The sequence below is a fragment of the Phaenicophaeus curvirostris genome, chromosome 1 (assembly GCF_032191515.1).
Source record: "Phaenicophaeus curvirostris isolate KB17595 chromosome 1, BPBGC_Pcur_1.0, whole genome shotgun sequence".
NCBI lineage: Eukaryota > Metazoa > Chordata > Aves > Cuculiformes > Cuculidae > Phaenicophaeus > Phaenicophaeus curvirostris.
Window position 1 is genome coordinate 193,941,656 of NC_091392.1, and position 27,814 is coordinate 193,969,469.

Consider the following 27,814-nt stretch of genomic DNA (forward strand, 5'->3'; position numbering starts at 1 on the left):
CTGTACCTCCACCCATAGGTGCCAAACACTACCCATCCCCCATCCCCACTCATGGGGGCCATGCAACCCCCATGGACTGCACCCTGTCCTATGGATGCCTAGCAACCCCCATGGACTGCACCCCAACTTCTGGATGCCCAGCAACCCCTCGTGGACTGCACCCCCATCCATAGGTGCCCAGAACCTCCCCCATGGACCGTACTCCCACGCATGAATGTCCAGCAACCTCCTCAGGCACAGTACCTCCACCCATGGGTGCCCACCACCCTCCTCAACCCCCACCTGCCCCCATCCAAGGGTGCCCATCTCCCCAGTGGGAGACCAGCACCCTTCATGCCCTCCCATGGGTGCTGCCCAGCACATCCTCACACATCCCCCCAACGCCCACAGATGCCCAGCACCATCATGCACTGTACTCCCACCCAGAGGTGTCCAGCACCGCCCACAAACGGCACCTTCACCCGTAGGTGCCCAGCATCCACTATGCACCATACCACCACCCATGGGTGCCCAGAACCCCGCCTTGCACCACACCCCTACCTGTGTACACTCAGCACTCCCCAGACACCGCACACCCACCCCCGGTTCCCCTGCCCCCCCCCATGGGCTGTACTCCCATCCATGGACCCCCCAGGCACAGCGCTCCCACCCATGGGTGCTCATCACTTCCCTACGCATCCCACCACCACCAGTCGGTGCCCATCACCCTTCTTAAACCCTACCTGTCCCTCTCCAAGGGTGCCCATCTCCCCAGTAGGAGCCCAGCACCCGCCATGCCCCTCCCACGGGTGCTGCCCAGCACGTCCTCATGCATTCCATCACTTCCCATGGGTACCCAGAACCTGCCCGGCACCGTATCCCATCTGTGTGTGCCCAGCAACCACCATGCAACACACCACCACTCATGGGTGCCCAACAACCTCCACGCACCATAACCTCACCTGTGGGTGCCCAGGACCCCCCAGGCACTGCACCCCCACCCACGGGAGCCAAACACTACCCATGTACAGCACCCCCACCCATAGATGCCCATCATCCCCCCAGACACCCCATCCCCACCCACTGGAGCCCAGCACACCCCATGCACAGCACCGTGACTCATGGGAGCCAAGCACCACTCCATAGACTGTATTGTACCCACAGCTGCCCAGCACACCCCGTGCAAACCATCACCGCCCGTGGGAGCCCAGCATGCCCACCCAAACCATACTCTACCCATGAGTGCACAGCACCCCCCATGCACAGCACCCCTATCCATGCACCACACCAGCACCTGTGCGTGCCCAGAAGCCCCCAGGTACCACATCCCCACTAATGGGAGCCCAGCATCCCCCATGCACAGCACCGCCACTCATGGGAGCCCAGCAACCTCCATGCACCATAACCCCATCCACAGGTACCCAGCAACCTCCATAGAATCATAGAATCATAGGATAACCAGGTTGGAAAAGACCCACTAGATCACCGAGTCCAACCATTCCCATCAAACACTAAACCATGTCCCTCAGCACCTCGTCCACCCGTCCCTTAAACACCTCCAGGGAAGGTGAATCAACCACCTCCCTGGGCAGCCTCTGCCAGTTCCCAATGACCCTTTCTGTAAAGAATTTTTTCCTAATGTCCAGCCTAAATCTCCCCTGGCGGAGCTTGAGGCCATTCCCTCTTGTCCTGTCCCCTGTCGCTTGGGAGAAGAGGCCAGCACCCTCCTCTCTACAACCTCCTTTCAGGTAGTTGTAGAGAGCAATGAGGTCTCCCCTCAGCCTCCTCTTCTCCAGGCTAAACAATCCCAGGTCTCTCAGCCGCTCCTCATAAGGCCTGTTCTCCAGCCCCTTCACCAGCTTTGTTGCTCTTCTCTGGACTCATTCCAGAGCCTCAACATCCTTCTTGTGTTGAGGGGCCCCGAACTGAACACAGGATTTGAGGAGCGGTCTCTCTCACCAGTGCCGAGTACAGAGGGAGAATAACCTCCCTGGACCTGCTGGCCACCCCGTTTCTGATACAAGCCAAGATGCCATTGGCCTTCTTGGCCACCTGGGCACACTGCTGGCTTATATTCAGTCACTGTCAACCAACACTCCCAGGTCCTTCTCCTCCAGGCATCACACCAGCACCCGTGTGCGCCCAGAAGCCCCCAGGCACCGCACCCCCACCCCTGGGAGCCCCACACTCCCCATACGCAGCACCCCCCACAGACTTTACCCATGGGAGCCCAGCACCCCCCACGCACCACACCCCTATCCGTAGGTGCCCAACAACCGCCACACACCCTGACCCCGCCCGTGGGTGCCCAGGAGCTCCCAAAAACCGCACCCGATGCCGTGCACCCCCTAACCCGCCCCCCGCAGCGCGACGCGGCCCCTTTAAGGATGGAGGGTTCGGCGCTACCGCGTGTGGGAGGGGGCGCGCGCTCATTGGCGGGCGGCTTCCGCTTCCGGCCGTCGGCTTCCGCTTCCGGCCCGCGGGGACTGACAGGAAGGCGTAAGTGCCCTGGGAACATGGCGGCGACGCTGCGCATCCAGAGTGATTGGAGCCGAGTGTTGAGGTGGGCACCGCCGCTCCGCTCCCCCGCCCCTGCCCCAGCACCGCCCCGCGCTCACCGCCGCCCTTTCTCCCCGCAGGAGGGACGAGGGGGAGGTCTGGCTGAGCTGCCGTAGCCCGGGTGAGCGCTGGGGCGTGAGAGGGCTCTGGGGGCTGCGATGGGGTGAGGCGGCTCTGGGGGCTGCGATGGGGCTCTGGCGGCTGCGATGGGGCGATGGGGGCAGCGATGGGGTGAGGGGGCTCTGGGGGCTGCAATGGGGTGAGGGAGGTTGAGGGGAGTCCTGCGGCTTAAAGAGACTGTGGGGAGGGGCTGTGGGTGAGTATGGACTGAGGGGCGTTGGGGAGGTCCCTGTGGGTGAGGAGGGGCTGAGGGAGGCTGGGGGCTGTTCTTGGGGCTGAGGGAGGTTGGGGGGTGGTCCTTGTGGCTGAGGGGGGAACTGAAGGAGGTTGGGGGGGTGGTCCTTGTGGCTGAGGAGGGGCTGAGGGAGGTTGGAGTGGGGAGGTGGAGTTGGGAGAGGGTGAGGGAGGTTGAGGGGGGTCCTGTGGGTTAGGAAGGTGAGAGTGAGGTTTTGGAATGTGAATGCGGATGAGGGAGAGGTGAGGAAGTTTGAGGGCCCTGTGGGTGAGGAGGGGCTGGGGGAGTTCAAGGGGAGTTCACAGGGTTCTCCTGTGGATTAGGGGAGAATGACTTGGAGGGGAGCGTGAATGGATCAGGGGAGGTGGAGGGAGTCTAGGAAGGGGTAAGGGAATAAGGGGGCTGGGGGCTGTGCGTTAGGAGGCGGTGAGGGCAATTGGGGGGACACTGTGGGTTAAGAGAGTGAGGAGAAGGTGAGCTGAGAGGGGATCTGGTGTCTGAGGGGTGCCTGAGCTGATGGCTGCTCTCCTCACAGGGAAGCCGACCCTCTACGGCAGCCTGACCCGCCGCGGGCTCAGCACCGAGGGTGTTCCTGACATCGCTGCCTCTGAGGGCTTCGTGGTTGGGGAAGTCACCAAGGTGCCAGGGCTCACGGGGAGTGGGGCCTGGAAACTGCCTTGCAGACGTGAAGGGATGGTGTTCTTATGCCAGTCAAAACAGCAGCCTAAAGCTGCCACCCAGTCCCCTGCATGTTTCTGAATGAAGGCTGTCCTGGGCCTCCCTGCCACTCAGTGCCCTGGAGCTGGTCCATAGCATCCTAGAGTTGGGCTGAGGCTGTGTCATGGCTGGCTGGGCCACCACGGCCACCCCTTGCCACCAGTGGTCTGTATCTTGAGGAGACACAAGGAGCTGAGCCCAGTGCTGCACTTTCCCTTGGCCTTCGAGCTGTGAGAGACCACAGCCACGCCCAGATTGTGTTTCTACCTTGGCAGCCTCCGTGTTTCAGTAGGACTAACAGCGCTTCTAATTCTTTTTCTTCTCTTTCCTTTTCTAGAAAAGCATTCTCATTTCTTGTCCTCACGAAAATGTATCCACAAAATTCCTGGCCCCATACACAACTTTTTCTAGAATTCATCAGAAAAGTGTAAGTAATGTTGCAAAGCAAGTGGGAAATATCTGGAGGCAACTGCAAACTTTCACTATGTGTCTCTTGATGATTGCATGCTCGTTCTAAGGGGTGGCCTGCAGCATGACTTTCTGTGTGCATTAGGAAATAGAGCAGATCAGATCATAGGAGCTTGGGAGACTTGATTATGGTTAAATTTCCCTCAAAAATAATCTCTAAAATTCTTTAGAGTGTTTTCTTTTAAATGATCTGATCTCTGCTCTCTTCAGGACCCTTCCTGTAAAGGAATAAGGTGTGTGAATTAATGTGTCAAAAACTGAAATAAAAATAAGATATTTCGGGCACTGAGCTCTTTGGCTGTGGTTCAAATCTATCCCCAGGTTGCAGCGACTCTGCTCCCACGTAAAGAAGTTGTCTGTGTTTGATGTTTGCTGTATTATTTTCTGTTTGCATCTTGACCTGGTGGGAATTCAGAGACGAGGAAGGCCCAGCTTGTATTTTAAAGATAAATAAAGATAAACTTCTTACTTAAAAGCAATCCTGCTCATTTTGGTGAATGATTTTCTTTCTTATTACACCCCTATCAGTCTTCGGGTGCAACAAGTACAGCTTCTCCCTGAACAGAAAGGCTGACTGACCTGAAATTTCATCTCTTCACTGAAGAGAAGCCCATAACTTGGCTTTGTTGGAAGGTAGTCTGTGTTTTGATGAACACTTAACTGTATGTGGAAATGATCCAAGAAACTAGGAAGTATATAGTCTGCTGGTACTGCCCGACTGCCCTAAAGGGAGTCCTCTGAAGGCTCCTGGAGATGTTTTAGTACACTTGTCTCATGGTTCAGTGAGTAAATTGTTGTGACAGACCCAGCCAAATATGCTGAAAAAGCTGAGATGTTAGCCTTTGTCAATGAAACTCAAAAGCAGTATAAACCAAGATGCCTTTCAACATAAAGGCAATTCTGCATCTCTACAGCTGATTTAAAAGGAAATGGGGCTCTGCTGAGAGGTGGAGCTTGGCGGTTAGGCAGCTCTGGCGAGAGAGGTGAATGGCATCTCTGAGCTTGTGCTGCTTAAGAGTCTCCAGCTGCCCTTTTGTGTGGTCAGTGGAATCAACATTCAAAGTGTAACAAAATGGAAATGCAGGCATAAGTCTTCAGCTTGCCATCAAATGGGTGTGATGGGTTACAGCTGCACTGCAGATCTCAGCTGGAAAGCAGCTGAAGCAATATCTATTAATCTGCAGATGAGTTTAAAGCCAATGTGGACTAAGCTCCAGTTATCCTTTTTACCTGCTGCCTCTTGTTCTCAGCATGACTCTGTTTAAGGGGTGTAAGGAAATCACTTTATTGTGCAGAGGCAGGCCCTTATATACTGTCAGCTACCTTGTTAGCAGCTACCCCAGTGCATTTCCACTTCTAAGGATCTCACAGCTACAGTGATAAAGCACAACAACTAGTTGCTGCAGATGTGCCTCTTATCTTCGTGTTTATCTTCTCTCTTTAGCAATTCCAAGGTCTTAAGCTAGTGAACATGAGAGCATCGGCTGTGTTGCCCTGTACTCACTGCTGATACTGTGCATATGTGAGGGCATTGGCCGGCTGTGTTACTCTGCATATGTGTGATGGTGGAATCTTTTGCTCCTACAGCCTTGCCTGTTTACATATGCCCCTTGAAAATCTGGGAATATGTCAGATGTCAGTGAGGCTTTTTGCTCTTGCATGAATGACCTTAGAATCATCGAATCACTAGGTTGGAAAAGACCTTTGAGATCATCAACTCCAACTGTACCTGTCTACTACTAAATCATGTCCCCAAGTACCTGATCTATCTGCCTTTTATAAACACTTCTGGGGATGGTGACTCAACCACCTCCCTGGGCAGCCCGTGCCAGTGCTTGATAACCCATTCGGTGAAGAAATTTTTCTTAATGTCCAATCTAAACTTCCCCTGACACAGTTTGAGGCCATTCCTTCTTGTCCTGTCACTTGGGAGAGGAGACCAACACCCACCTCTCTGCAACCTCCTTTTAGGTAGTTGTAGAGAGCAATAAGGTCTCCCCTTAGCCATCTCTTCTCCAAGCTAAACAACACCAGTTCCCTCAGCCGCTCCTCATAAGACTTGTTCTCCGTCCTCTTCACCAGCTTTCTTGCTCTTCTCTGGACTCGCTCCAGGATCTCCATGTCTTTCTTCTAGTGAAGGGCCCAAAACTAAACACAGGATTTGAGGTGCGGCCTCACCAGTGCTGAGTACAGGGACAGAATCTCTTCCCTGGTGCTGCGGACCACACCGTTTCTGATACAAAATGGAAACTGATACCTTCATGGAGTTCTTCTTTTAACTAGGGTGCAAATTACCACAGGTCAGTTTGTTATATAAAACGCCACTCATGTTACCCATTTATTTCTTGCATAACCAATATGTAAGTAAAAGTACTTAATGTCTGTTAAGTAGGCTTAATGGCTAAACCATTAGCTTGTGTTCTTATTTAAATCTTCTAATTCCTGTTCTAATTCCTCCTTCTTTTTTTTTTCTTTAAGTGGAGGTTGGGTATTGATCCAGCACCCTGTTGAAATCAGCTGTGATTTGACCTATTGGAGCTTTTCAGGAGAGCAGTTTGATTGACTCATGCTTGGGCAGGAGAACTTATGACTGCAGTGTGGTGTGTCATTTCCCCACAAGCCCTGGCTCATGCATGTGCGGTGGTAGGATGCTGTAGGATGCCATAGCATGTCCTCCTCAACATCTGGAAACAGCTGGAGATTGATGCAGCTCTGTTAGGTACTTGGTCTGCCTGAAGGCATCATCCTTAAATCTCAAGCCTCTAGATGTCATCTTGGCAAAGTCTCAGTCTTCTCGCATCTTTGGATTTTCCTGTGAATAGAATAGTAAATCTGACTGTCTCTTCAGGCTGGCTGGTAGCTAAGGTTGAGCGGTGCAGGAGGATTGCCAGAGCCCAGTCCTGTCTGAGAATAGTTGAGGATTCAGAAAAGCACTTAATATGAAGCCTGGGATGAAGGTGAGCAGCCTCATCCCTTACAAACCTGACCAGGAGGTTGGAACCTGCAAGCGCACTGCGGGGCTGTGTGAGTTCATTGTGGTGAGGAGGAGTTAAGAGTGGTGACGGAACTGTGATTTGCATTTCTCGTGGTGGGTCTGCGTTTCTCATTCCTGTCAGTGGATTTTACCACTGTAATGTTTTCTTCTAATCTGTGGAGTGCAAATGCAATTATTAAGCTTTTGGAGGTAATTCAGCGTGACTCCAGTGTCTGAATCTTGCAGGACAAGGTGGCTGTTCATCTACTTAGCTGTGACAGTTTTATTGCTTTTTCAGGATGCAGCACGAGTGTTAACCTTTGTTCTAACAACATCTGCACAATTTTTTTTTTCAGTCTGTTTAGTTTTGCTGCAATCTGTATTGGAAGTATCTGTCACTTATAAGATGTAATCATTGCATTAAAGGCTAGAACACCTGTTAAATTAATTTAGAATAGAGTATTTCAGCGACCTACCATGGGCATCTAGTCCAATTGCATTCATCCACAACTAAAAAGGCAGCGATAATGTCTGGCATCAGGGGGAAGGCTACCCTTTTGCAAGAATGCAAGATCAACATCTGCTGTCTTCAAAAGTATCCAGCTCTCCCAGAGTTTAGGCAAAGCAGGCAGTTTCACTTAGTGTGACAGGCTGTGTGAAGGTGAGTCTGCCTGTGTAAGGAGCTAGTTTTGAGTTAGCATTGCAGAAAGTTTAGGTTGTGCTGTTTTCTTCAAAAATATCTCAGGGTCTTGTGGGCTTAAGCAGTTATTTCAAGGTAGTGTGGAACAGCTTGGCTCAATTTCTTATCTGTATAGGAGTTGCTAAAAAATGCAGATTTCTGCTTTGCCTGGAGTAAACCTGAAATACAACTACTGTCTATGCAGGTTTCTGACTCAGCCTTTCTTTTTGTCCCTGCTTTGCAGATCTCTGCAGAGTCACAGACAGAGAATAATAATTTCTCTGTAAAGTTTGGTGGCAATTAACAGGAAATCCAAGGTGCTTCATGCCAGGTTCCTGTCACTCAACTCATCTGAGCTCTGGCTCTGGGTTAGCCCAGATCAGCAGCTTGCTCTTGAAGGACAGATGCAGCAGTCTGTGTAAACTTAATTCTCCTCATTTTTTTTCTTTTTTATGCTGCCCTTGTCCTCTAGGAAAAAAAACCCTGCTCTTCAGGTTCTGCATTTTTTTTTTTGATTTCTTAAGGTCTTAGTATCTCATAAAACATATTGAGAGAGTGAGGTGAGAAAGCCTGTGAAGTCCTTGCTTAAATGTTAGGATATTACCAGGCTGAAAGTGTTTAGCTTGGAATATTGAAGCTCTTTTGGGTGTTCTAAATGAGTCCAGCAGTGTGTCTTGGGGAGATAATAGTGCTGAATGATGTACTTAGCAGGCCTCCCCCAGTACAGAGTTGGGCTCTTGAGCAGAAATAGCTTTATATGATGCCGTATATAGGTAATGTTTGGTTGTTTTTACCCTCCTGCAGATTACCTGCCTTGATATTTCCAGCGGTGGAGGGCTTGGTGTGTCTACCAGCACAGATGGGACCATGAAAATCTGGCAGGCTGCGAATGGAGAAATAAGAGTAAGAGCTCCTAGCTTTGGTGTTGTCTGTGGCATTTTTGAAGTCATTTGGCCATGACTTTGGTCAGGCTATGCACACTCTGTAGTCTAGGGCAGGCAAGAGTCTGGCTTTTGAATGAAAAGCTGGTTGAAATTTGACATCTCAGAATTTTGACATCAAATCAGTTAGAAAGCATGATTTTTCCCCAAGGAAATTATGCTCGGCACTCCAGAGAGGAGACCCAGGGTGAAAATGAGAAAGGATAGTTATTAATGACAGCTAGAGTGCAGAAGGGAACTGACAGCTCCTAACCGGTGTGGTACAAGCACGAAATTTCCGCAGTACAGAAGAGATGAGGGAAAAAGACTCTTGCCTGTGGTGGATTAGCCATGTTATGGCTAGATGCCTTCCCAGTTAAGGGGTTTCTTGTGGAGCATGACGTGTCAGCTTGTTTGGTAGAGAAAAAAGACATCTAATAAATTAGAAACACATGTTGTATCCTTTGCTATGTAATTAGCTGCTCAGATGGCAGAAGGAGGCCCAAAGTGTACATGCTAGCTCTGAGTGCCTTACGTTCAGAGTTCATCATAGGAACACAAACACAGAGGATTTGAGCTTAATCCTCTGCCTACATGGGAACACCAAATTCTCCAGTATCATAGCTCAAAAATTGCTTGGCGTAAGGGTGATAACAATGGAACTAGCACGTAGTTCTTTGTTTTTCCAGAGACTATTGGAAGGCCATGTGTATGATGTGAATTGTTGCAGGTTTTTCCCATCGGGCCTTGTGGTTCTGAGTGGGGGAATGGACGCTCAGCTAAAGATCTGGTCAGCAGAAGATGCCAGCTGTGTAGTAACATTTAAAGGTCACAAAGGAGGTACAGAGTACTTAGCCTTTAAAATCCTTGATCTGCTGCATGTATAATTGCCTTGCAATGGCCTGCTGCCCTTTGTGCTGTGCCTTTTCACTGGATGTCCAAAGTATCTTTTTCAAGCTCCCAGAACTTGAATAAAAAGATGGGTAGTTGTTGTGTTGGACAGATTAAACTGTTTCTCTCACCAGCCTGGGTTTTATTCATTAATTAAGGTAAAAAGAGGGGAGGAAGCAGCCCATTAGCCTGTTGCAAATGGCAGAGGTGGAGGCAGAGGGCATTCTGCTCCTCTAGGGCAGCCTTGGCTCTCCAGAGCTCCAGCCTGCATTCAGTAGCCTTGTTGCCTGCACTGGGAGTGCCTCCTGATTGCACCCAGATCATCCTGCTCACCTACATTTGCTCCAGAGCCTCTCCCTGCTTCTTTGTGTTTTTTTTTCCCTTGCACAGAAAAGCATATAGTAGTTTATGATGCATTTGCAGAACTCGGGCAGTTACCTGCCGTGAGGGCGCATGCTGTTGAAAGTGAGAAAAGCTGCAATGATACTTAAGTAATTATTTCTTAAGAATGGCTAGAATAAGCTTGTTCACCCTTGTGATGTTTAGCTCTGGCCCTGCTGATGGTCTTGCCGCTGAAGAGTGAATTCCTCACCCTCCTTGTGCCCTCATGTAAAGGACGCGCTGGCCACCTTATGCAGTACGCTCAATGCTGTTCTTGCATTCAGGTTCTATGCTACAAATTCCTTCTGTTGACACAGTCTTAGTTGCAGGGAAGAACTGCAAGGGGTGGAAAATGCACTAGCCAGAAAAGCTCCTAAGAGCAGTGATCACAGCAAGCTTCTGGACAGAGCCTGCTAACCTCTGGAAAGAAGATTCTGTTTCCAATACCTCTTGTTCAAAAGCAGGATGGATTTATATGTAATGTTTAAGCAGGCCTCTCTTTTACTCCTGTTTACATGTGACCCAAAGCATAGTGACCAGTGGTGCTACCTTGTCATGGCAGGTGGTTGCTTCCTAAGGGACACCAACTTCAATGCCTGAGTGATTGTAAGCAAGTCCAAAGGAGCTGTGGATGTGGTGTCAAATGCCCCAAAACCTGCCTCTAATTATCATTCCCCTGTGTAACTAACACAGTTCTGCACAGGCTATTGTTTTCCCTGTCTCACAAGGTGCAAGGCTTTATTGAGAAGGTTAATAAGCCCTGTTGCTGGCTGCCCAAAACTTGGTTAACTTGAAAGCTTGTTGTGCTCCAAACCTGCCATTGTTCCCACATGATCTGTTTATGTGGATTCAAAAGTCTTTGCTACAAATGCCCTGTAAACAAAATGTGGCAGGAGATGTAACAGAACTTTGGTCAGAATGATGCTGATTGGCTTCTGACGGCTCTGAAGTTTTACTCACTGCTTATAACTCCAGCCAAAATGACTGCAGACAAATTTGCTTGGCTTGTCCTGTTATTTGAGCTTGTCATATTTAATGACTACTTCTGTAGGGAAAGTGTCAGTTAAATCTTTGAATCATCTGACTGCTCCTTTCCAAAAAAACACTGTCACGCTTGAGATCTAGACACACCATCCCACGGCAAAATGAAGTATTTGGGGAATGTTAGCACCTGCAAAGACTGCTCTTTTGGTGTTGCTGTAGCTGGATAATGTGTATGCTGCTCGCCCCACCCAGCTTTGAGGATTATCAGGAGCTGGAGTTAGCAAAGTTCTAAGGGTGCTGGGCCAGGCTACCTTCTGCCCAAGTTGGAGGTTAATTATGAAAGTAAAAACTCAGTAGCAGCTGCGATATCAGCTCAGTCTGAGATGAGGTGTTGCCAATGATTTTATTGGTAATACTTTGTGTTTGTGCTGGATAATGACTCCAACTCTGACGTGTGGTTTGCTGGGAGCTGCTGCTTTCCACACACACCTCTTTCTAGATGCCACAGCTCCCTGCCCCACGTTACACCCCACAGAACTTGGCTGTGTGTGATGGCTGGCACTCTGGGGACAGTGGCCTGGGGCTTGCAGTTGAGTTTGCTTTGGGAAATGTGGTACTTTTGTCTGTCTGCCTTCCATACTGTCTGTCTGAACATGGCCTTTGTTTTGACGTAGGTATTTTGGACACTGCCATTGTGGATCGGGGAAGAAATGTCCTTTCCTGCTCTAGAGACGGCACTGCCCGCCTCTGGGACTGTGGAAAATCCGCCTGTCTGGGTGTGATTGCTGACTGCGGCTCTCCTGTAAACGGCATTGCTGTTGGCACTGCTGACAACTCGCTGAACCTGGGCATGCCTGAAGAAGCTCCTAGTAAGGATCTCTCAGAAATTTCATCTTCATTCCCCTGTCCCAAACTGCTCAGGCTTGTCATCACTGAGCACGTGGCTTGCTGCTCTGTGCACTAGTACCGCCTAGGGATAGTGACTAGGGTCACCAGAACAGAGCACTGCAATCCTGAGGAGGAATTGAGCCTTATCAAGCAATTTGAGTGATTAAGGCTGGGGTCACCTTGGTTTCTGGCCTGCCTTGCTGGTGTCTTAGGGTCTGGAGGAATGTTGCTGTAGGTTCAGCAGGGTTGATCCAAACTGTCAGATGTTGATGTCATCAAGATTTGTTGTGTAGCCACTGCTGGAATTAACTATTGTCCTTTTGTCAGGTGAGCGTGAGATTGGGACAGAAGGGAAAATCCTGCTGCTGGCTCGAGAAGACAAGAAGCTTCAAGGAGTGGGACTGCAGAGCAGGCAGCCGGTAAGGAATCTGAGACTATCAGAAGTTCTTGCCTGGGAGAGTGCCCAGGAATTCTGCTATAAAATCAGTTCTGGGGCCCCAGTCCCTTTGTTTCTGTTGCTGCTGCACTGGCTCCTAAGCTTTTAAGGTGCCGTTCACATGGCCGCACAGAGTGCTGGGCTGAGGAATTGAGCCAGGTTAAAACTAACTTACATGAGTGAACTGGGTGGTTTTAATCCTGTTCTGGTCCCCGGTGAGGTTCACTGTGTGGCACAGGAAGAGATAGAACCAGGCTGGAGACAGGGGAGAACTGATCTGCCTGCCCTTGGCTGAAATCCTACCCTGCAGCGTTCTCCCCCATGTGTTGCATGGAGGGGAGACTAAAACCTGGTACCATGAAGGGATGCTTTTCTTCTCTTCCTACGGGCCAGATGTCTATGTGGAGGGTTGAGGAGTAAGAATTACTTGCTACTTTAACACAGCTATGGGGAAGACTATTTAAACAGTGGCCAGTAGATGTCATTGTGAATGCTGGGACCGCAGGCTGCCTCATGCAGCCAAGGTATAAAGTTACTTTTTATTCTCTTGGGTGTTTCAAGCAGCGTGTGAAGAGAACCAGTGGTCACCAGAACATCTTTCTCCTTTTGGCAAAGGATGATGGAGTTGGTAGATCTTGGGTACTGAAAATCTTTTCAGGACCTTGCTGAGCAAGCAGATTGAACTGGTGGTGGTGTTTGTGGCAAGTAAAATTTGCTTGGAACAGATATGCTTGCGAAGACTGGTCAGTGGGATGGCAAGGGCTCAGCTGGAAAAAGCTCGCAGCCTCTATAACAATGGCTGTGACTCTGGGAGAAAGGAGTTATCTTTGCCAGCCCGCTATGCAGATTTGGTTTCACGGCTCCATGAATGTCTGAAGGTTAGTCTGAGCTCAGCATTGGTTTGTCTGTCACTCTGTGGTACATCCTTTCTCCGAAGGAGGCCCAGGAGCATTCACTGATTGCGCTGTCTCAGCTGACTTGACGAGACTGATCCTGGAGTGCTGTTCTCCTGCATGTCTTGGAGCAGAGCTGATGGTTGTTTGACCAAGCTCTGGGCTTGCCATTTTGTGCAATGACTTGTAGGAGAGGCTGTGCAGAATTCTAAATAAATCAGTACTTCCTTCTCCTGGGTGTCCTGTGTCCTCATCTGTGAGGGTCTGACCCTTGCATTTGTTCTGTGTTCTCAGGTGTTCCTTTTTGACGGATCTGATGCATTCAACTGCTGCACGTTCCTCTCCAGTACCTATATCCTAGCAGGGGCTCAAGATGGGAACATATATCAGCTGGATGTGAGAAACACAAAGTGAGTCAGTACCTGGGGCTGCAAGTATTTAATGGACAGCTAGTGTTTTGATTGGGAAAGCGAGACAGATTGAGGGTGTTGCCAGACAATGTGCTTTCTAAAGGGTGGATACAGTCCAAGCCATGGCACTGTGACCTTCCAAACTTCTGTGGATGTTTGTTTTCCTTGGGAAGGTTACTCTTGCTCATGTTGGTGATCTGATGGGGTGTTCTCTGGAAAGTGCCTTCTAAAAGTATAGGCTCTGTGTGGGTTCCTTAGGTGTTGAAAATCTTTTCAGTATGGATCTGTGACTTGGGGTGCTCTTGGCATAGCCTTACCTCACAGATTATTGCTTCTAAAAATAAATGTATTTGTATGTATTCTTGTAGATAGAAACATTATTTTCACGTATTATGTTATGAAGGAATATCTGTGTGGTTATATACAACCTATGTGTATATATATAGCAGAAAACAGCAGTATTCCTCTTGCCAAAAGCACGGCACCTTCCTCTGCTTCACCAATGAGACTTAAATGCCTTTGTAGGATCCTGGCACTCACCTTCATCCTCATTCCAGCGTTGAACTGGAACTGAGTTGTTGCTGAGGGCAGAGGCTGCTCTAAGTTGCTTTTTATTAATGCTGAAGGTGAGCTTTGAGCAGGGAGGCATCCAGATGGTGCTTTTGGGTTGGGGCTGGGGAGCCTGGCACCAAACTCCTCAGTTTTTCATGCTGGATGAGCTCAAAGCTTTTATTTGGCCTTGGTAAGGATAATCTCTGTCTATAATCTGTGGAGGTGTATTGGTGTTCCTGTGCTAGCTAACTCTGTCCTCCCATTTCTGTCTGTTGACATCATTTGTGGGAAAACCAGTGATGACTTCCATATGCTTCTAGAGGCAGAAGGTTTGCTGCTAAACCACTGACCCATGTTCTGGGTGTTCTCATATATCTCTTAACCATGAGCTCACATTCTTCTTTCAGTGTTTGTGCACTGGACTGTGCTCTTGACTATAGACCATAATACTCATCCCTTCTTACTGCTTCTTTTTCTAGTGCTCCAATCCAGGTCATCCATAGATCGGGGGCACCAGTGCTTTCGCTGCTCCCGTATCGAGATGGATTTATTGCCAGCCAAGGTAACTCAAGTGCTGTGTTGTGTCCGTAGAAATTGTGGATCAAATCTATGTGTGTCCAATTCTGTGCTCCCCAGCTCAGGAAAGACAGGCAACTACTGGATAGAGTCCAGTGGAGGCCATGGAGATGAGAGGACTGGAGGATCTCCCTTATGAGAAAAGGCTGAGTGCACTCAGTTGTTTAGCCTGGAGAAGAGAAGACAAAGGGAATCACATCAATGCTTATTAATATCTAAAGGATGGGTGTCAATAGGATGGGGCTAGGCTCTTCTCAGTGCTGCCCAGTGACAGGACAAGGAGCAACGGACACAAACTGGAGCACGGAAGTTCCACCTGAACATGAGGAAAAACTTATTTACTGTGAGAGTGACAGAACAGGCTGCCCAGTGAGGTTGTTAAGTTCTCCTCTGGAGACATTCAGAACCTGCCTGGGTGTGTTGCTGTGCAGCCAGCTCAGGGTGAACCTGTTTTAGCAGAGGAGTTGGACTGGGTGGTCTCCAGAGGTGCCTTCCAACCCTGACCATTCTGTGATTCTGTGAATCAAGGAGCTTTGTGCTCTTTGGGTATTGCTTACTTGCTTGCTTGGAGGGCTGGGTAGTGTCCAGGGTACAAAGATGATGTAGTAGGAGCTATATTACATGGCTCCTTTTTGCCTTGTGATTTCCAGCCCCCACCTCCCCTGTATCCTTCCAAAAGAAGGCCTCCAAGGTGCATCTCCTCTGTTGGAGCCTTTTCTCATTTCTGACACCCTTGCAGCATGTTTTCCTCTTCCTGGAGGGTTCCGTACCTTGTGATCCAGCATCCCTAATGGACCTGTTAGTGTCTGTTAGTAATTAGGAGTGTGGCTTATTTCACTAATTGGCTGATGTTCCTTCCTTGTTTGGTATGTCTTCTGCTCATGTAGGTGATGGAACCTGCTTTGTCGTTCAGCAAGACCTCGATTACGTCCTCGATCTCACAGAAGCTGACTGTGACCCTGTGTACAAGGTAAGGACTATGGTGTATCGCCCAAGATAAAGGCTGTAGGGAAAGGTGATGTCAGGTAGCAAGCAGCTGCCTTTATCTTGGGTTTTGGCAGCCTGCACAACATTGAATTTTAAGGTTGTTATTTTCTAGCTGAATAGTCTTAATATTTTGCATAAACAAATATTCTGTGGTAGACGCTGCTGTTATCTCCATCGTGCAGGAGCAAAACTGAAGCGGTGGAGTGGCTTGGTTTTTGGGTAGCTCTGGCAGAACTGTGTTTCTCTGAAGAACTGTGAATTAATTGTGCTCAGAGGATCATCAGGGTAAAAGCAGCAGCTGACTGTGCAGTGCTACCTGTCTTCTTTTGTCCCTTAGTGACTTGAGACCAGAACATGGGCCTTGTTGTTTTGTTTCCAGGTGACTTGCTGTGCCTGCATGGGTTGGGGAGTGTGACTTGGGTTCCCTGGGCTCTCAGCCTCGTGGCACTGGTGGAAATCAGCTTTTGTTTTTAATCTGGTCCAGTCCTGCTCTCCTAGCCATCACAGACCCTCAAGGGCAATGCTCAGCTTTGCATGGAGCCTGACATTTGACCCTCAACTCATTGGTGTGAGCCAAATCACAGGAAAACCTTGATAAAAGTAATTTTCCCTTTCACATCTAACAGAAGGACCCTTGTGTGAGTGCTTAACTGCTCCCTGAGCTCCTGGTGAAACCTTCAACTGTCCTTTGAAACCTGCTAATGCTGTTTCAGGGATCACTTGCTTACTGTTTCCTCTGTAGTAGTCCAGAAGGAAAGCTGATCCCTGAGAATTTTACTTTCAGCTGTCGCTTGGGTAATACTGTGCTTACATGCTGTTTATTTTCTTTTCTCTCCTCTTCTTTTTCAGGTGGCTTCTTGGGAGAAGCAAATTTACACATGTTGCAGAGACGGGATAGTGAGGAGATACCAGCTTGCTGACCTTTAAGTGTTTGGAGTGGCCAAATAAAGGGGAGATGAGTCGAAATAGGTCTTCCAAGCTTCGTTTCCTACACAGCCTGTTTGAGATGTGTACATAGAACTTTGAGATTAATACAAGATTCTGAAGCTGTTGTGGTGACCAGGTTTTTGATGACAAGTAATGTTTCTTACTACAACACAGCTTTGATTAATTTGGAGGCGTTAGAGAGGAACTTGTCACAACTGTGTTTTTCACTACTGAAATACTCCTGTATGAAAATAAATGGGGGTGGGGGGCGATGAAGGTGGCTGTGCTGCAGCGTGGGCTGAAATAAAGCAAATACTTTGGTAACACCTGTGTGGAAAAGATATTTGCCGAGAAAACTAGTTATGTTTAAGAAGAAAGAAAGGTCTTAAGAGGCAGAGCGGCTGGTGTAGCTGGGCACCGGAAGTGCGCGGGAGGACTACAGCTCCCACAGTGCCCCGCGCGGCGGGGACCGGAAGCGACGCGGTGTCCGTGGCAACGGCGTCGGAGGCCGCCATGGGGCAGGACTACTACGCCGTGTTGGGGCTGCGGAGGAGCGCCACGGGCTGTGACATCGCCCAGGCGTGAGGAGGAGACGGGGGCGGGGAGGGATGGAGGGGCTGGGAGGAGAAAAGCGGGTCTGGGAGGAAAGGAATGGGGTCTGACGGGGGGGAGAGACAAGGGGGTCTGGGGAGGAGGCCTGGAGGAGAAAGAAAAGGGGATCTTTTAGGGGAAGGAATGGGGCCTGAGGGGGTGGGGGAGGAGAAAAGGGGGTCTGTTGAGGGAAGGAGTGGGGTCTGAGGGGGTGGAAGGGGAAAGAATGGGGCTTGAAGGGGAAGGGAGAAATGAAACTTGAGTGGGAGGGAAGGGCCTGAGGGGAGTGAAGGAAAGGGCTTGGGGCTGGAAGGGGAAAAGGGCTGGGACGAATGGGGCCTGGAAGCAGCTGAGCTTGAGGGTGTTCAGGCACCTCAGGGCTGGCTGTGAGGCTGCGCTCTCCCCTCCTTTCCTCCTTTGTAGCTATCGGAAGCTGGCCTTGAAGAACCATCCTTTAAAATGCAAGGAGCCCTGGGCACCAAAGAGGTTCAGGCAGCTGGCAGAGGCTTACGATGTGCTCAGTGACCGTAAGTGAGGAGATCATGGAACGAATCACAGAATAACCTGAGTTGGAAGGGACCCACAAGGATCATCAAATCCAACTCCTATCTCTGCATAGGACAGCCCTAACATTCACACCATGTGTCTGAGGGTGCTTTCCAAATGTTTCTTGATTATTGTCAGGCTTGGCTCTGTGACTGCTTCCCTAGGAAGCCTGTTCCAATGCTCCACTACACTCTGAGCAAAGAATCTTTTCCTAATATCCAGCCTAACCCTGCCCTGGCACATCTTCCTGCCATTCCCTCTGATTCCATCATTGAGCACTAGAGAGAAGAGATCAGGTCTTCCTCTTTCCCTTGTGAGGAAGGAGTAAACTGCCGTGAGGTTTCCCCTCAGGCTTCTCTTCTCCAGGCTGAACAGACCAAGCGACTTCAACCACTCCTCATATGGCTTTCCCTCTAAATCCTTCCCCAGCTCTGTGGCCAAGAATGCATGGTTCTCTCCCACAGAGTTTAGGGGTGGGAGAGGCTGGGTTGGGGCTGAAGCATTTCTGCTCTAGCCAGAGATGTGCTGAGATCTGAACCCTGGTCACTGGCCCAGGGAGGCAGCCTCAGCTGTCACCCACAGACAGGCTGATTGCTGGCATGTATTCCTGTTTCCATCCCTGTTTGTTTTTTTCAAAGTGGTGAGGAACCCCCCTCTCCAACTTCCATCCTGACAAACCCTGGCGCTCAGGCTGTGGCTCTCCCCCAGCATGGGAAATTGTAGCTATTCCCAACTTCTCCTTGTTCCCTAAGCTATGAAGAAAGGTATCTACGACAAATTTGGAGAAGAGGGTCTCAAAGGTGGCATCCCCTTGGAGTTTGGTGGTGATAACCCCTGGACTGTCGGCTATGTGTTTCACAACAACCCTGACAAAGTTTTCAAGGAGTTCTTCGGTGGAGACAACCCTTTTGCAGGTAGGTAGCTGGGCTCTAGGAGGTGGCCCGGGCTCTGTCTGTGGCTGCTGTGGTGCTGTGGCCACCCCCACCTCTGAGCTTTAAGCTTTACAGGGTTGTTTCTCTGCTGAGCTTCACTGGGGTCCCTCTGGGGCTGCTGGTCCCCAATGCTCGGGGTTTAGATCCTGACTTCCCCCAGCCCTGGATGGGTGAGAGGCCTAGGGGTGCATGTTCAGGCTGTCAGCTCTCCCCAGCTACCACTGTGACACCGTTCTTGAAGGATTTCCACCAAAAAGAGGGGTCAAGTTGGCAAGACTGCTGTAAACATGTAAGCAAGACAAATGCTTCTGGGGAAGGAAGACTTCAAATGGAAGGTGGTCCCAGGCAGGAGTAGATGGGAGGTTTCTGTTTCTGAGTGGTGTATTTGGGGTGCTCAGCTTCCATGATAAGGAGACCCCAGGGACCCCCCCAACCTCTGATCGAAGCAAAGTAACCCCCTGTCTGCTTGCTCATGCAGAGTTCTTTGCTGAGGATGGCTCGGAGTTGACCCTGCCCTTTGGAGGGCTGCGAGGACGAGGAATGATGAAGCAAGACCCCCCAGTCGTGCGGGATCTCTACCTCTCCCTCGAAGACCTGTTCTACGGCTGCACCAAGAAGATTAAGATCTCTCGTAGGGTAGGGGTGGTTGGAGTGAAGGGAGAGCACGCTTGGCAGGGTGGGGAATTTTGGACCGGGCTCTTGGCACAGGGCATTCTGGCAGTGGTGCCTGGGGCTTTAGGGCCAGTCCAGCTCGGGGGGCTCAGCAGACCACAGCACTCTATGTCTGTGCTGTGGAGAGGGATCTGAGCCAAGCCAAGTACAAAGGCCAGCAGGATCCAAACCGGTACCCTCCTCCCTCCTGGCTTGCCAAAGGGAATTCAGCACGAGAGGGGATGGGAAGGCTGGTGGGAAGGCAAGGCTGATTTTGGAGTGGGGCAGAGAGAGAGAGCACAGGATTTCCTGGGCTCCCACAGCTTTGCTTCCACTTGGAGCTATCTTTTTGCTCTTGGTGACCTGCATCCCTTCTCTCACTGTCCCAGTCTCCTGGTTCTGGCCCTGAGTTTCTCCTACTTGATCTGATCCCATTTGTACCCGCAGCTGCCTTGCTGTGGAGCACGAGCTGCCCTCACCCTCTTTGTTGGTTCACACACAGTGTTGTCCCTCAGGGGATGACAGCCCTGCCGAGAAGGACTTGGGGGTGCTGGGGTGTGAAAAGCTGGACAGGAGCCAGCAAGGTGCGTTTGCAGCCAGGAAAGCCAATGGTATCTTGGGCTGCAACAAAAGCAGCGTGGCCAGCAGGTAGAGGGAGGTGATTCTGCCTCTCTGCTCTGCTCTCATGAGACCCCACCAGGGTACTGTGTCCAGGTCTGGAACCCTCAGTACAGGAAAGACATAGACCTGCTGGAATGGTTCCAGAGGAGGCCGTGAAAATGATTAGAGGGCTGGAGCACCTCTACTGTGAGGAAAGACTGAAATGGGGCTCTTCACCCTGGAGAAGAGAAGGCTCTGGGAAGATCTTATTGTGGCATTTCTAATATATAAGAGGGGTCCTACAAGAAAGATGGGGTCAGACTTTTTAGCAGGGCCTGATGCGATAGGACAAGGGGTAACGATTTTCAACTGAAAAAGGGGAGATTCAGACTAGGTAAAAGGAAGAAGTTGTTCACGATGAGGGTGGTGAAACGCTGGCACAGATTGCCCAGAGAAGTTGTGGATGTTCCATTCCTGGAAACATTCAAGGTCAGGTTGGATGGGGCTCTGAGCAACCTGATCCAGTTGAAGATGTCCCTTCCACTGCAGGAGGGTTGGACCAGATGACCTTTGAGGTCCTTCCAACTGAAACCCTTCTATGATGCTTTGACAGACTGGATGGCTGCCCAGGGATGCCAGCCCTGTCTGTGGGACTGTGTTCAGCACTGCAGGGTCGTGATCCAGCCCATGGACTCAGTGCTGCTGTGGGTGGAACCAGCACCTGGTGCTGGCTGCTCCAATGATGGAGCAGACCCGAGCTCCCACTGGATCACAGACCCACTTTTCCTGACAAGACTCAGCTGTTCTAACTCCCTTGTCTGCCTCCCAGGTGATGAATGAAGATGGTCAAACAAGCACTATCAGAGATAAGATCCTAACGATTGACGTGCAGCCAGGGTGGAAGCAGGGCACCAGGATCACCTTCGAGAAGGAGGGGGACCAGGTAGTGACTGTGGCATGAAGCTCTGGGCCAGCTTTCCTCAGGTCCATCTGTGCACTCTGCAGGTTTCCTATATCTGGAGTCTGGGGGCAGTTGATGTCATGGCTAGTGGGGCAATTCAGTGTTACTGTGCTCAGAAATGCTCTAAGCAGCCATTCCTGCCTGGATTGAAAAGGGTGGTCTGCCTGGCATCACCTTTGTGAAACCCAGTCAGATTTCCCTTGAGCTGAAAGTGGCAACAAAGGGACAGGCATCCATGGTGCCTTTCCCTTTGTAAAATCCCTTTTGCTGTGCCAAACTATTTCTATGTATCTTTATTTTTTCCTTAATTTTAGGGCCCAAATGTCATTCCAGCTGACATAACCTTTGTTGTCCGAGAGAAACTTCACCCAAGATTTAAAAGAGTTGACGACAACCTCATTTATGTCACCACCATCCCCCTGGGAAAGGTAAGGAGCCAAGCAAGGGGCTGGAGCCAGCTCCAGCTTTTGTTGCTCTCTGGTGAGGCAAATGCAGCTCTTGAGTCCCGCTCCGTTCCTTGCAGGCGCTAATTGGCTGCACAGTAGGTGTGAGAACACTGGATGGGAGGCTGCTGAACATCCCCATCAATGACATTGTAGAGTAAGTGGCGTGGGGCTACTGGCTGGTGGGATGGGGGGTTGGATGGGGCCTTTCTGCACAGCTGGCAGCCAAGGAGGTGAGTGGGTGCTTGGGAGTAACCTCAGCATTGGCCTGTTCTTCCTCGGCAAAAGCCTGGCACGTCCCTGGCATGTCCCTGGTGCCTGAATTACTGGGGTGCTTCAAAAGCCTTTCCAGTAGGTTCAGGGCTGAGGGGTCCTAAGCCTGGAGGAGGAGACCACAAGGTCTGGTCTGGGACCATGGTGCTGGTTGCAGAGGCTGGGAGAGGACCTGGCGTGAGTGGAAGATAGGAATAAGGTGGGGGGCTGGATGGTACAGCCTGGAGGGCAAGAAACCTGGGGGCAAAAGGCTGGAAGAGGAGGTCAGGCCACCGGAAGAAGCTGGAGGAGCAAACCTGCCCCAAGAAGCCAGCTCAGAAGTGTGCACGAGGCTCTGCACGTGGACATGCTGGGGCTCCGTGTGATGGCTCCTGTGTTCACGGTCGTCCAACAGCTCCTCTCAGCCCCTTCCTCTGCTTTGCAGCCCCAGGTACTGTAAAGTTGTGCCAGGGGAGGGGATGCCACTGCTCCAGGATCCCCAGCGCAAGGGTGACCTTCTTATATATTTCAACATCTGCTTCCCCAAGAAGCTCACACCTGAGAAGAAAAAGCTCTTGAAAAGCGCCCTCCTCTCCTAAGGGATGATGACCTTCTATCTCTCCTTCCACCAATAAAGCTCTGCAGCCAGCACTGTGACTGGATAGAGGTTGTTGCAAGTACCAGGAACCCTAAAACACAGGATCACCCTAAACCCCAGCACCCTGCAGGCTGTGTGCTCTGGGACTTGGATCAATCAGGCTTTCTGGACTCTGCTTTATGGCTGCCACCGTGCCACAGCAGCACCACAGTGGTGTGGAGGGTGATGGCAGATTTTTGGGGGGATTGGAGTGCTCCCAGCTCAACTTCCACAAATGGAAAAGAAAAGATGGCAGGATTTACTCCAAGTTCTCACACTGCCATGGAGCAATGTCCCTGTACCTTGTCTCCACCACTTCCCCAGAGGAGCTGGCAACTGTGGCACAGAAGCTGGCGCTGAAGATAGAAGCAAAGGGGCAAAGGAGGTTATTTGCCCAGCAAGAGCTGTGGTGGGATTTGTGAGCCCGGATTATTGTAGGGATGCAACCCAGAGGCTCCCTCCCCACATGAAGTGGATGCTTGGAGTGGAAATTGGCTGCACCTCTTGGAGCACCTTAGGAGTCTTGAACCCCACCCTGGTGTGGGTGGTGGCAGGGGTCAGCAAAGAGGAGTGAGAAGGGATTGGATGCAGGAGGGGATGGAAATTAAGGTGGGTTGTATCTCGGAAAACTGATCAGCATTTTAGGGCATTTGTGCACAGCTCGGTTGGCTGCTGCAACAGTCAACATTTGTTTTTCATCCATAGCCTCTGCTAATCCCATATTTTGCCCATTGCAATCCCCTCCACCCTGCAGTCTTTTCAGGAACAGAATGGGAGTAATTCTGGGTTTCATCTCCCCCCCCCCGCCGTGGCATTGGAGTGGGATGAAACCAAGGCGAAGGCACAGAGGGAGGAGCCTGCCTGCTTTGGCCTCCTCACTCTCACCCGCTCCCCACCCAAGTTTCTGAACTGACACTGCAGGGGTCCAGCCTTTACCAAGCATCTTGGCCGCCCCATCCCGCTCCCCAGAGTCTGAGATCCCTGTCTGCTCCTTGCAGCACAGGCTGGTTGTGAGGAAAATGGGGTCAACTCTTGAATCACCCCAGCTCTAGCTGCTTCTGAAAATGCAGCTCAGACTTGGGGATCTGCAGGGCTAGTCCCCAGCACCTCTTGGGAAGGGATAGGGGTGGTTCCCCAAGGATGGAGGGTCCCCAACACACCCTGAGGACTCACCTGCTGCTTCAGGGCTGGAAACCAGGAGGGAGTGCAGGAGGACCCAGGTTCAAGACCTGGCAGCCAATAGGGTGATGAAGATCCCCCATGAGGGGGATGGAGGAGGACCAGGCATGGATATCACTGTGACATCAAGGCTGCAGACCCCATTTCGGGTGTCTGGGGCCTCCCTGGGGCTGTGAAGCTGCCTTCCACAGGGAGGGAGCAGTAGCTCTTTGCGCTTGTGGGTGGCAGATGCAGCCATGAACCCACATACCAGCTCTGGATGCTTTTTTTTTTTCCTAATTGGAGAAATCCTCTCTGCTAAAGCCAATCCCCAGTGTCATGCGGTGCCCTGGGAAGCCAAGCACCTCTTTTGCTTTCAGATAAGGCCTTTTCCTTCAGGCTGGAGGCTAGTGGTGCTCCAGAGCCAGGAGAACGACCCTGAAATCCCCCAAAAAAGGCAAAGGAGCTCTGATCCGTGCTGCAGTCACACCCCATAGGGGTGGTTTATTGGAAGCATTAGTAAGGAATTACAGGAATCACAGGCTCCCCTGGTCCTTGACTCCATCTTGCCTGCTCACTCCACTTGCCTTGTTCTTGCTGCTGCTGGGAAGTGATGCTCTTCCCAGCTGGAAAGCCTATAACCATTTTTTATTCTTCCCTAAACTTCTCTCTGGAAATATCCGTTATCCCACATTCCTCCGCAAACATCGTTTCTCCTTCTGTCTTGCTAGTCCCTCTCTGAGGGTCCAGTCAGGCTGGGGACGTGTGGTATTGCTGCTCCTTTGCTGCTTCAACAATTAATATAATTTACTCTTGTATCTCGTCAACACTGGCAAGAGGGGCTGGGGGAGTCAGGATCGGGCCCGCGCCAAGGCACGCTGCAGCTGCTCATAGGAGATGAACATCACCACGTTCCAGGAGCCCAGACGCAGGAAGGAGGGGACGAACCTGCACCAGGAAAAACAGTGCTGGAGGAGACATCGCGTGGACACCAAAGCCCTGCCTGGAGGCTTGGTGGCGGTGCTCAGGTTTGGGACACTCGGGGTGCACTGGGCGATGCTCTGGTGTGAAGTGGGGCTGGTCCATGCCAGTGTCAGTGCACATTGCTGCGCCAAGGACAGCAGGGCCTCCCCAGACTCACCCCTTGTAGAGGCCAGCCAGGCCGTCCTGCATCAACAGAGCGAGGAGGCAGCTGAGCACGTTCCGATACTGCCCAGGGCTGGCGTTCATGTACCGTGTCTTCACCACGTCCACTGGTGACGCCACCACTGTGGCACAGAAACCAGCTCCGAAGGCGGCCGTGAAGTGGCAGGGAACATTGTCTGCAGGGCAGAGCCAGGGGCTGAGCATGCTGGGATGGGGATAGCGCCCAGCTGCATCCCTTTGGCGCTGACCTCACCTGTCATCAGATGTGTCCGCAGCAGCGCGTCCTTAATGAGGTCGTAGGTGACGAGCTCCCCGCAGTTTACGATGGCATTGCGGGCAATGTTGGGCAGCGTCCCTGTTCAGGAGGGTGGTGGCATTGGTGGGCATGGTGGTCACATCCCCTCCTAGAGCATTCTGGATAGGTGCCCCAGCCCTGCTGTCCCCGTCTGCATTCCCATTTCATCCCTGGCCCCATCCTTGTCCCAGCCTTCATCCCCATTTCCATCCCCTCATCCCTGTCCCTTTCCTCATCCCCATTGCTATTTCTGTTCCCATTTTCATTTTTATTCCCATCTCATCTCTGTCCCCAGCCAATCCCCATCTTCCCTGGAGGGGAAGTCACCTTCCCTGGAGGCATTTAAAAGACGAGTGGATGAGGTGCTGAGGGGAATGGTTTAGTGATTGATAGGAATGGTTGGACTCGATGATCCAGTGGGTCCTTTCCAACCTAGCGATTCTATGATTCATCCTATCCCTATATCCATCCCATCCCTGTTCCCCTTCCCATACCTGTTGTCATCCCCATCTGTCCCTACCTCTCCAAAGCCCGCGGATGCCCTCCTCCCTGGCGATGGTGCGGTAGGCATCCACGGTGCCGCTGTACTGGCGGATGCTGTCCGGCAGTGCCCCGCTGGCCTGGAATCGGACCTTGACCACATCGGTGGGCTGGGCACACGTCACTGCCACTGCTCCTGTGGTGCAGCCCGCCAGCACCCGTGCTGCCAGCCCTGTGCCTGGAGAGGGCAGGCGCTGGGACCCCGAGCCCTGTGGGGACCCTCGGCCATGCAGGGACCCCAGGGTGTGCAGCGGGGATTGGGGGTTGCAGCTCGGAGGGGTTGTGCACTTCAGGCTGGGCTGTGTCCCTCCGGGAGAGGGTTGTGCTTTGGGATGAAGGGGACACAGGGATGGGGGTGCCAACCTCCTCCATACTCACTCTCGGCACCCTTGGGGGTGTAGAGCTGCTTCACTGAGTCATACAGCCCGATGCGAATGGAGGCGAAGCTCATCTGCCGCTGCAGCCCAGCCACCAGCCCACTGTAGAGGCTGCGGGGTCCCTCCATCTTCACCATGGTGCTCAGTGTCCCCAGAACACCCCGGTACTCTGTGGTGCTCGTGCTCCGGGGGATCTGCACCTCACCCTGGATCTGCAGGACACCGACTTTGTCACCCTGCCCTCCACAGCCCCGAAACGCTGCCGGCTCTAGAGCAGAGCCAGCATGGGGATCCCACTGTCATGGGATGCTCCCACCTCCCACGGGATTTTGGGAGGTGGCAGATCGTACCTGCAGCCGCACTTTGGCAGTGTCCAGGGGGAAGGTGCAGAGGTCAGCGACGCAGGCGGCCATCCCAGCACTGATGAACTTCACGGCAGCTGTTGGGGGCACCTCAGGGGGTTTCAGACCCACCATCGTGGCAGAGGGGCTAGAACGAAAGAGGAAGGACGTTTGCGGGGGAGCTGGGATGTTGCATCAGATGGAGCTTCAAGCAGGTGTCTGGTTTAGGGACAGGAGTGATGATGTGCCATGGTGGCTCTGGCTGGCTTCAGGCAACCCCAAAAGTGAAATCCTGCCTGCATCCATTTGCAAACGGAGGCACAGGGCTTCTTTTTCTAACCGAGGCTGGTGTGAGATTCCCCAACACCAACAGCCCTGTCCCAGCCTGGCCAAAACAGGGATGCTCAGTGAGAGCATCCCACAGTGACGACCTGCCAGGGTCAGGTCTCCCAGGGCCTCACCGAAGGGACCTCAGCACCGCGTCCTGACTTCTGCCTTACACTCCTCTTCAAACAGCCATCGCCCTGAGAACCGTCTCCTTGATCCCTCTCTTATATAGCACCCGGAGGACGTTCCGGTGGCTGCAGGGATCGGGTGACAGTGAAACCCCGTTCCCCTGGTGGCATTTGAGCCGATGGGCGTGGGGCCACCCAGTGCCCGTGACGAGGTGACTGTGTTTCAAGCCCTCTGCTTCCCTCAGGGCTTGGGCAGGATGGTGCTTAGACCACCAGCACCACTGGAGCTGAGCTGCGGGGCAGCACCCAGCAATGTGGCCCTGCTCGTTTGATGCCCACTGGGACTGCAGGGAGAGGGGAATGACTTCAGTTTCTAACACAAATATGCTCTGGAAGGACCAGATGCAGAAAACACTTGTTCAAGGCTTGAAAAGCGAGCAGTTTGGAGGCAGAACAGCACCCTCTGCTCCTGACACAGTCATGCAGCTGTAATTCATCCTGGGCAGCTGCCAAGCTTGCTGGTGGATTTCCTCCGCACAGTGTAACGTGTCCCCCAAGCTCACATGGAGCAGCCTGAGCAGGGGAACGTGAGCAGGTCAGAGGTAAATCCCTCCTGTGTTCATGCTCTGCATGATGGAAAGCATGATGCCCTTTCACGTGTGGCCGTGTGCTGGGTCTGCAGCCGAGGGGAAGGCACTGCAGGGAGGGACAGGGCTCAGGACAAGCCTGGAGGCGGAGGGTGAACTGACGGCTCAAGAAATGCCCCTTTTTCTCCATTTATTTTCTTAAAAGTGAGTGTGTTTGACCCTTTGAGCTGTTTAGCACTACACACACAAAACCCAAAGGGATGAGCTCTCGAAGGAGCATGCATCCCTCTTGATGTGCAGAGCCTCTGCTCTGGCCTGCAGGCTCACTTTGTGAGAGAGCAAGCACAAAGGATTTGGAGCTGGTTTGACCCCCTGACACCACCTTTGCTCGGGCCCCAGGGAGAAGCTCGCCTGGTGCCAGCACCCCTTTCCCAGTGGCTGCTGTCTAGTTTTCCTGGCTGGCCAGACGGTGCTTCACCGCTGATTTAAATGCAAGAGGAAGAAGCTGTTTATCTCATGCCCGAGATAGAACTCAGGAGTCAACACTGTCACCTCCCCCCGACCGTGTTCCCAACCCGGCTGGCATTGTGCCTGGGTTTTTTGTGGATGCCACCAGGATCAGCAGCGGGAGAAGGAAGCCCGCGCGTCACTCCTGTTCTTGCAGGGGGACGCTGGGGACACGTGGTATGGGGACACCCAGCAAGGGCAGCGTATGGGGACACGTGT

At 51.8% G+C, this 27,814-nt stretch overlaps 3 protein-coding genes across 3 annotated transcripts; 2 read left to right on the forward strand and 1 right to left on the reverse strand.

Moving 5' to 3' along the window:
* Window positions 1–2,459: 2,459 nt before the first annotated feature.
* On the forward strand, window positions 2,460–16,890 carry PAAF1 (proteasomal ATPase associated factor 1). Its single transcript, XM_069883306.1, has 12 exons — window positions 2,460–2,542; window positions 2,619–2,659; window positions 3,429–3,532; window positions 3,948–4,037; window positions 8,536–8,634; window positions 9,341–9,491; window positions 11,582–11,776; window positions 12,123–12,214; window positions 13,419–13,534; window positions 14,566–14,648; window positions 15,550–15,632; window positions 16,499–16,890. Exons 1-12 carry the CDS (start codon window positions 2,496–2,498, stop codon window positions 16,574–16,576), a joined length of 1,179 nt encoding a protein of 392 aa, XP_069739407.1. The 5' UTR covers window positions 2,460–2,495; the 3' UTR covers window positions 16,577–16,890.
* A 198-nt stretch (window positions 16,891–17,088) lies between these two features.
* DNAJB13 (DnaJ heat shock protein family (Hsp40) member B13) lies at window positions 17,089–22,289 on the forward strand. Its single transcript, XM_069883365.1, has 8 exons — window positions 17,089–17,157; window positions 17,591–17,694; window positions 18,466–18,627; window positions 19,124–19,281; window positions 20,726–20,839; window positions 21,172–21,285; window positions 21,381–21,457; window positions 21,998–22,289. Exons 1-8 carry the CDS (start codon window positions 17,090–17,092, stop codon window positions 22,149–22,151), a joined length of 951 nt encoding a protein of 316 aa, XP_069739466.1. The 5' UTR covers window position 17,089; the 3' UTR covers window positions 22,152–22,289.
* Window positions 22,290–23,819: 1,530 nt separating this feature from the next.
* On the reverse strand, window positions 23,820–26,624 carry LOC138735385 (putative mitochondrial transporter UCP3). Its single transcript, XM_069883366.1, has 7 exons — window positions 26,508–26,624; window positions 26,056–26,194; window positions 25,707–25,917; window positions 25,309–25,506; window positions 24,747–24,848; window positions 24,489–24,669; window positions 23,820–24,295 (listed from the first exon to the last, which is right to left on the reverse strand). Exons 2-7 carry the CDS (start codon window positions 26,179–26,181, stop codon window positions 24,199–24,201), a joined length of 915 nt encoding a protein of 304 aa, XP_069739467.1. The 5' UTR covers window positions 26,182–26,194; window positions 26,508–26,624; the 3' UTR covers window positions 23,820–24,198.
* Between the last annotated feature and the right edge of the window lie 1,190 nt (window positions 26,625–27,814).

What these genes read in the sequence shown, in the direction of transcription:
- LOC138735385 (XM_069883366.1), bottom strand. Translation starts at nt 26,181, where the DNA reads ATGGTGGGTCTGAAACCCCCTGAGGTGCCCCCAACAGCTGCCGTGAAG. An exon ending in CTGCCAAAGTGCGGCTGCAG is followed by an intron (nt 25,918 to 26,055) that starts GTACGATCTGCC and finishes GGTGTCCTGCAG; the next exon opens with ATCCAGGGTGAGGTGCAGAT. An exon ending in GCGGACACATCTGATGACAG is followed by an intron (nt 24,670 to 24,746) that starts GTGAGGTCAGCG and finishes TCTGCCCTGCAG; the next exon opens with ACAATGTTCCCTGCCACTTC.
- DNAJB13 (XM_069883365.1), top strand. Translation starts at nt 17,090, where the DNA reads ATGGGGCAGGACTACTACGCCGTGTTGGGGCTGCGGAGGAGCGCCACG. An exon ending in TTACGATGTGCTCAGTGACC is followed by an intron (nt 17,695 to 18,465) that starts GTAAGTGAGGAG and finishes TTGTTCCCTAAG; the next exon opens with CTATGAAGAAAGGTATCTAC. An exon ending in TGGAGACAACCCTTTTGCAG is followed by an intron (nt 18,628 to 19,123) that starts GTAGGTAGCTGG and finishes TTGCTCATGCAG; the next exon opens with AGTTCTTTGCTGAGGATGGC.
- PAAF1 (XM_069883306.1), top strand. Translation starts at nt 2,496, where the DNA reads ATGGCGGCGACGCTGCGCATCCAGAGTGATTGGAGCCGAGTGTTGAG. An exon ending in TGGATTTATTGCCAGCCAAG is followed by an intron (nt 14,649 to 15,549) that starts GTAACTCAAGTG and finishes CTGCTCATGTAG; the next exon opens with GTGATGGAACCTGCTTTGTC. An exon ending in ACTGTGACCCTGTGTACAAG is followed by an intron (nt 15,633 to 16,498) that starts GTAAGGACTATG and finishes CTTCTTTTTCAG; the next exon opens with GTGGCTTCTTGGGAGAAGCA.